The sequence below is a fragment of the Clupea harengus genome, chromosome 13 (genome assembly GCF_900700415.2).
Source record: "Clupea harengus chromosome 13, Ch_v2.0.2, whole genome shotgun sequence".
NCBI lineage: Eukaryota > Metazoa > Chordata > Actinopteri > Clupeiformes > Clupeidae > Clupea > Clupea harengus.
In genome coordinates this window covers 642500-650498 of record NC_045164.1, presented here as the reverse complement: position 1 = coordinate 650498, position 7999 = coordinate 642500, and the positions used below count along the sequence as shown (strand labels likewise).

Below are 7999 nucleotides of genomic sequence, written 5' to 3'. Positions count from 1 at the left end.
CTTTCCAAAATACACAACAAGCTAACTGAAAAAAAGAAAGAAAGAAAAACATTATACACGTGTATGTTATTCACAAATACCAAAGATGGAAATGGAAAATATTAGCCAGTAAGTATATCAGTCACTTACATGTCCGTATGTGAAAAACGTTTTGGGGGAAAAAACTCTTGATGTAGGCCAATTTACAGATTAGTTTCCATCTTTTCAGGCCTGCGCACTGGTGGTCTGAGATTACAGAGTGCTGAAATCCCCCCACAACCTGTCAACCAAAGAATACATAGAGCTGTGCTGCAAATTAACCCTTGAAGAATCCCAAACCCAAATCAAGAATCTAATTGAAGATTTTAGAGGCTGGTTACAATAATTTGCCCTGAATGATTCTACCATGCCCTAAGCATTTTAAGTGTGCAAAGATAGGGTACATTGGTAGTAACTTTAAGTAGCTTATAGTAACACATCACATGTAGACATGGCAACACAGGTGTGTTGCGTTCTGACATGTCCTAAAGCCCAGGTGTCTGTTTGATTACTTAAACAGATATCCAAGCGTCTAGGAAATGTCGTCTTACTGAACTCACTGAAAAGTAAGAAAAAAAGATAAGTTTTAATACGTTTGAATAGTTCTTCATTTCTTGTTTACTTACCATAGTTCAACCGAGCACCACAAAAGCCGTTTCATTAAGCTAAATTCTCAAGCGCCAGCATTCGGCCCATGTAGTGATGTCGCAATGGCGAGTTTTACATTTGCTGTCTATTTAATTGACCGTGAGCCAGTTAGGCTTGCTCACATGTGTGTATAGCCTCTAGAAGATATTGCAATACAATATTTACAGAATAAAAGTCTTTTTTTAATCGTTCATGCACCTTTACCATAGTTTCCGTAAAAGTATCACTATCTGTATCCCAGATCCTGGAGCCACACAGGCCTACCTGTAATTTTGGTTGTTCACCACTAGAGGTCAGTAGCGCAACAGGCCATGGCTCACATTTACAGACTTCGGATCCAGGATAGACCTGTAGCGTATTTTGGATAAAGGTGTATGTGCTGTTAAATGTTATTTTTTTTAATTATTGTTATTCTCTCGTCGCTTGATAAAAAGGATATCATATCAGACGTGTACACTGATAGCAGTTGACAGACCCAAACAAATGCTATGCATATTGTAGTAGCCTATTGAAAAACATCTGTGCGTGCGAGAAAGGTAAGAAGCTGAAACCTAGATCTAGATGTAGTTTTTTATGTTTTTTTTTATATATAGTGAAAAAAACTACTGCTGCATAAACTGGCTGGCTCTATTGGCAGGTAATATGGTACAATTTGGTCAGAATAGGCTAGGTTAAATCTAACGTGGGTGAAACCCAGTTAAGGAGAAGGTTCAACATCTGGTTGATTTTTGCTTAACCCAACTAACGACACAAATATTTGCTGCGTAAGTGTACTTAAAAGCTCTTTCAACAACAACAGAGTGTGTAGTGGTTAAACGTTCGCAGCCGGCCACTGACAGGCATACGAGGGAAAGGGGGCGGGATTCCGAAGTGTGGCGTCTCATGCAGGTATGTTGGCACATTACTAGCTCGTCCCATCGTCACACGACCAAGAGCTCACTGATCAGCCGCAACAGTGCGGTGTCACTTTCCCAATTCAGCAACAACGGGAAGACTTCGTGACCAGAAGACTGCCGAAGATCTAGCTGCTGATTGATACGGATAATTGTCTTTTTGGATATGTGCTGATTGTATTCTAAAATGATGAGCAAAAAGGTACCAGGATCCGGGATGTTAACTGTAGCTACAGGCATAGACCGTGGACGAGTCGGGGAGCGGCTACAGGCGGCCCTTGCCGGGCTGCAAGAGTTGCATTTTCTCAAGGAAAAACAAGCCGACATGGTCCACCGGGCGCTCCGCATGGATCGGGAAGCGCCGACAGATTCTTCTCAACTGAACACCAACCAACCCCCCGTTTATGCTGAAGAACAGCGACTAGAAGCGACTTTGACAGCGCTTAAACAACAACTGGTGAGTCTGACAAAAAAGTTTTTGTGCAACCATAGCCTTACATGTTTTTTTGTTTGTTTTTGTATTCGGTCTAGTATAGAACAATACAATCTAGATTAAGAAAGGTGACAGTGTCGTGCAAACTACAGATTTTTATAAAAAAAATATGAATATAATGTGTGATGGTAGTTAGTATTTGTATCAGTATTTGATATTAGCTTTGTCATTCTTTTTTTGTCCCATTTCTAGGCGAATTTATAGCCAGTTACCGGACGTGTTGTGTCTGTAGTAATGCCTGATTGTTTGATCTACAGTTAGCGTTTTAATGGTATGTGGAACAGCTTGTTTGTTATCAGGCGCAGTGGGAGGTAGGGAATGGTCAGAGAACCAGGCTCATTTCAGGCTCCGAGGGGGGTCGATGGGGGAGTGCTCCGTGAAGTGAACATTAACCCGATGTAATGAGAATGGAAAACATCAAATTGACCCGGGCAACGACACAAGTTTGACCCCACAGTAGCCCTACTCCTCAGAATTCAGCACACAATTCCTGCAGTGTATGATTGAAAAGGTGAATAGTCCAGGGATACAGCAAGATAGGGTAACGTGAAAGCAAGGGTGTTTAAATCACAATGCAGTCAAGTTGAAAGATTTTTTTCAGAAGTAAATCAGTGGAGCTGTCAGCAGGATGTGGTTTCATGTTGCTTGTAAAAAAGGACTGTAATCTAATTTGCCAAACATATCAGTCGTTTTTATTGTTGATTAATGTGTAAGATGACAGCATCTGAACACACAGCAATAAAAGTTCTTTATTTGACCCTTTTTTCAGAGAAAAAAAGTTTTACTGTAGTCATTGCATTGGCTCTGCTGCTAGCGCTCACATTCTCTCTGTCTCATTCCTTTCACTATGGAAAGACTCGCACTGTGGGGAAGATGCAAGTTATCCACAAATCACACCCCCAGACATCTCTTAGCTTAGCTGAGTTAATGGTCAACCACTGTCCTTTTTTGTTTTCAGCCCATCGTATAACTAACTGACATCATATCAACCACTTTGGTTGTTGGGGGTGTTGGTTTGGCATGACCATCTCCTTATCTGCAAAACCTTTACACTTCCATTGGAAAAGGTGTTATGTAGAACTACTTGACTCTTTTTATTACTAAAAGGTCCCCAGTGTAGTGGTACATTCTAGGCTATATAGTTATTCATTATTTAAAACATATAACTTGTTTTCTACTTTACATTTTTTTTTTTTCTGTGTTGTTGTAGTTGCAATTTGTGTGGTGTGATTTGAGGAAGGAGTGTATTCTGAGTCTGCTGTTATGTCTTAACATCTGTGTTTGCACAGAAGGCTCATTGTACATGCTTAACTCCTGTGTGTTGCAGACACGACTGCGGAGACAGGATGTCGGTCTGAAGACTCACCTACAGCAGCTGGACCAACAGATCAGTGAGCTGAAACTCGACGTTTGCAAAGCCTCCACTGAACACCTTGAGAGTGACAGTCGTCCCAGCTCAGGTTTGTTACTTTACTTCTTATTAGTGGGGTCAGTTACACTCCTGTATGTGTCACTCTGACTTTCCCCTTTGAAGACCTTGCTAATATCGCTGTGTTTCAATTACATTTTTTTATATGGGCTAGCGCCATGAACAGTAGACATTGTCTCAAAATGCTTTGCATAACCGAATGCCTGAACCCTTCTACAGCAAACACAAGGGGATGGTGGCGAGGATGAACTCCATTTTGACTCTCCCTTTTTTTTTCCCCACAGGATTTTATGAGCTCAGTGATGGAGGCTCAGGCTCCCTATCCAACTCCTGCACATCTGTGTACAGTGCTTGCCTCTCCTCGTCCTCCCAGACAAACCTCCAGTCCTTCTACCCTCCCAACGCTGGCCTGGCGTTGCCTGGCTTGGCTGAAGCATCCCGCCGTCGGTCAGCTGACGAGACCACTTCCCATGCAGACCCTCCTAGAGCCACGGGCATCCGTCTGGGCAGCAGTCGGATTCGTCCAGGCATGTCCAGCTCAGATCGTGGCAGGCAAAGACCTGTGTCCACAGGTGATTAGCAGCTACTACTCTTTAATGGCCCTACTTAACGCTTAACAATGTGTTACACTTTGGGGAAGACATTTAATTAACGAGTTCTCTTTTTTCTCCTTTTTATATTGCGCAGGTGATCTTGACCGGATGATGTCACCCAGAACTGGATACTGCAAACCTGCTGATGCCAGAACCTCAACACTGTGTAACAATCTGCGGAATGTTAATGTGGACATTAAATACCAGAACAACTTGGTGTCACGCGGCGGCACAGAGGTCTATTGCTACCCAAGTCCCCTACATGCTGTAGCACTCCAAAGCCCCATCTTCTATCTTAGTGCCAATCAAGCTGCATCTCTTTCAATGGAACCACAGGAAGGGACTGTCGCTGCCAGCCCAGATGACACTGAGCTCATCAGTGCAAAGCCTGAGATGGCACAAACCAGGCAAGTTGGCTATATCAACAAAATCCTTCAACGTAGCACGAGTAAACTAAACATTCTGAATGACAATGGGCAAGCCATGGTGCCATTTTCCACCAACACCCCACATTCTTTTGCTGGTGCTCAGGAAGTTCAGAGTGAACAACTTGGCAAGCTTCAGGATCCAATTTTCTTTCAAGAGAGCACCATGCTGTCAAATAACTACCTTGAAGGAAATAAGAACTCAAAAATGTATTATAATCAGAATTTAGGGAATTGTGTAACTTCTAGTGCAGGCATAAATAGCAACAAAGATGAACCACCACGGATTTGTCACTCTAACCACACAACCATCTCAAGGGAATTCAAGTCAAACAAGACTGTAGAAATGGTTGGATCTGCAACTAGAGATGGGACACCAGGTAACCCATGTGTGCGTAATCCATGTGAGCGTTACCCATGTGAGACAAGGAAACGCTCAAGTTCTAAGCCACCAGAGAGGAGACCCAAGGTTGCCACAGCCTCTGAGGACAACCATGTGGTTCCCTCTGAGTTTGTCCATGCTCAGTTTGTCCCTGCTGGGTCCCAGCATGTCAAGATCCAACAGGCAGACAGAAAAACTAAGGCGGTCCGATTGCGAAGACGGAGCTGTGACAAGCCTAGAGGGTCGAAGCACCTCCAGAAGCTCCCCTCCAGAGAGCGTGAGAGAGAGACCTCCTCTAAACTACGAGTGGAGAGGAACTCCAAGTCATACAGCGCAGAAAAGATGCTTGCAATGCACTCTTGCTCTGAGACTAGCATCCCTGGACACCTTCCTCTTTGTTGCTCAAGTAGTCAATCTCTGGTTCCAACCAACCAGGCCGCCAAATGTGGCAAGACCTGCCGACCTCACCAACCCAGCTCTGAGCACCTTAACCCCGACCAAGGCGGAGGAAGGAGGAGGCAGTGTTCTCAGAGGCACCTTTCTGCCTCAGAGGTCCGTTTGTCCCAGTCCACCTCCCACAACCAGAGATCCAAAGAGGTTCTGATCCAGGGTGCCGGGCGGAGGTCAGGGATGAGACCGCAGTCTGGACACTGGGGTGGGAGTGTTGTTGCTGCTGCACCTCGCTCCTCCCTCAAACCCTCCATCTCTGCTTCTTCCTACTTTTGTCAGATGAATGCTAGATACCCCCCGGCCCCTTGCAGAGGCCCTGGCAGCCGTTACCCTCCTAGGTGTGAGTCGGAGCTCTCCGAGTACTCCGCAGAGTGTGCCTCTCTGTTCCACTCCACCATAGCCGAGAGCAGCGAGGGTGAACACAGCGACTACACCGCCAACCGCTTCGGCGACAGCGAGTCCAGCCAAGGTAGCCAGTCCCACTCGGATTCGGACAGCAGTCTGTCCCTGTGCGAGGAGGATCTGGAGGAGGAGGAAGGGGAAGGGGAGGAAGGTGGGCTAGTGTGGGCAGAGGCTACGCTCGGTCCGACTGCTGCCGGGCTTCCTCTTCCCGAGTCATCCCAGCCCGAGCCTTTGGCCTGCCGCATCAAAGCGTCCCGTGCCCTGAAGAAGAAAATCCGAAGGTTCCAACCAGCCTCTCTTAAGGTTATGACTCTCGTGTAGCCTTTGACAGACATTGTATGATAGTAGAAGCTTTTACCTGTTTCATCAATGTCTAAAGAAAATGCAAATGTTTTCTTTTTTGCTTGAAGATTGTTTTAATGTAATGCAAGACTATAAATTGTATCCACTTGGGGGGACTGTATAAGTATTACTATTAAAGTCTCTTACCTTGCTTTGTAAAAATCATGTCTTTGTAAAGGCTGCTTTGCACATTAATTAGATATGCAACATAATCAATTTCAAAATAAAACATTATTTAACATGCATTTTCACAAGTGGTTGTTTTATAGGTCATTCCAGATATAAAATGTGTGTTTCAAACACTCCCAAGATAACTATATGTCAGTGTCTGCATGAAATGGGTGTGGAAATGCACATGTATTGTGCTTTACAGTCACCAAAGTGAGAGTTTAACAGGTTTTATGATAGGGTTATCTACTTGAAAATCTACCTTTGTCAAGATGAGCAGTTGATGAGGTTTCAAAATCCCATTCCGAGACAGACCATTATCTGTTGAAAAGATAACTCTCCCGGGAAAGCACACACACACTCACATACTGACACAAATGAAAGAGAATGGATAAGCTTGACAGCTTAGAGTGCTACCCTAAAAAATAATGGCTGCTTATCTGCCTGGACACATGACATGTGCTAGGAATCATTTAACGGCGTAACGACAGATAAGAATTGGGCCCATCACCAAGCAATAAGCTGCTAGAGGACAAGAATCCAAAATCTCATTTCTAGGAGACATCTGCTATGGGATCTTTCTATTAGCATTCCTTAGGTTTTAGTGAGGTTGCAGCAGTGCAGCTTAAGGGATATGAAGACTTCACACAAGGACAATCCTAACGTTCCAGGCATAACTTTCATGGTAGAGTTGCACACAGATAATACATACACACAAGCACATTTACATGCATTCATATTTTGTTTATTTCTTTGTTGGATTAATTACTGGCACCTGTGGCACGCTTACGTGTGCAGTTCATGGTCCCTCAGTAGGGCTGGAGCTGTCCCTTTAATTGCAGTGATGGAAGCCTGTGAATGAAAATGACAATGGTGCAGAGATATCAACACAGTTGCTGTAGCAGGAGCTGTTCCTTTGTAGGACGAATAAGTACGGTGTTGGGGTTCCTGAAAGGAAGGTTTTTTCTCAGGCCCGATCAGTGTTAATTTCGTTGACGAAAACTATGACGAAAAATATTCGTTAACGACCTTTTTCCCGTGACTAAGACGTGACGAAAACGGATCTTTATAAATAAAAACTATGACTAAATCTATTTTAACTTTCGTTGACGAGACGAGACGAGACGAAAATGTTGGTGGTTGACTAAGTCACAATTGTTTTTTTTTTCTAAACTTGTATGCACATCATTGGTTGAATGTTGCCCGGTCCTGTATCTATCCCTCTTCCACTCCCTGAGATGGCCAGACATGCAAGTGACGCCCTATGGCTTAACGTTATGATGGCTGAAGTTCAAGCACTCGGTACTGGAAGACAAATAAGAATAGATATCTGGACAGTCTTAAATTATAACTTGACAGAAAATAAAACACAATACACCGCAATAACCGGAGAGAAACCGTGTGGCTTCAAAATAGATGGGAAGAACACAACAAGAGGCACCTGAAAGCGCACAAGACAACCCTGCCATTTATGCCAAGGTAAATTAGCTAGTAACTGTCAATGATAATTAGCTAATGTTAACTAGTTATTCGAATATATTAGCCAACGTTAAGTTAACTTCAAAGGGGCAGTCGAGTGTATAGGTTGTGTCAGCTTGGATAACTAGCTAGTCATTTTCGATTGAAACCTCCCGTTTGGCTTGGCAAATGAGTTCCAAAACTTTTAGCTAGCTAACGTTGGCTAACTATGAGGTAGCATAGCTAAGTTATACTAGCTATCGATAACTAGCTAGTAAACACATTGCAGAATGGACTA

General features: G+C 43.8%; 1 protein-coding gene across 1 annotated transcript; it reads left to right on the top strand.

Annotated features, from left to right (window-relative positions):
* Positions 1-1028: 1028 nt before the first annotated feature.
* dact2 (dishevelled-binding antagonist of beta-catenin 2) lies at positions 1029-6320 on the top strand. Its single transcript, XM_031579371.2, has 4 exons — positions 1029-2016; positions 3380-3512; positions 3766-4053; positions 4169-6320. The coding sequence occupies exons 1-4, from the start codon at positions 1747-1749 to the stop codon at positions 6052-6054; spliced, it is 2577 nt and encodes an 858-aa protein (XP_031435231.1). The 5' UTR covers positions 1029-1746; the 3' UTR covers positions 6055-6320.
* The last annotated feature ends 1679 nt before the right edge of the window (positions 6321-7999 follow it).

What these genes read in the sequence shown, in the direction of transcription:
- dact2 (XM_031579371.2), top strand. Translation starts at nt 1,747, where the DNA reads ATGATGAGCAAAAAGGTACCAGGATCCGGGATGTTAACTGTAGCTACA. An exon ending in CAGCGCTTAAACAACAACTG is followed by an intron (nt 2,017 to 3,379) that starts GTGAGTCTGACA and finishes TGTGTGTTGCAG; the next exon opens with ACACGACTGCGGAGACAGGA. An exon ending in TGACAGTCGTCCCAGCTCAG is followed by an intron (nt 3,513 to 3,765) that starts GTTTGTTACTTT and finishes TTTTCCCCACAG; the next exon opens with GATTTTATGAGCTCAGTGAT.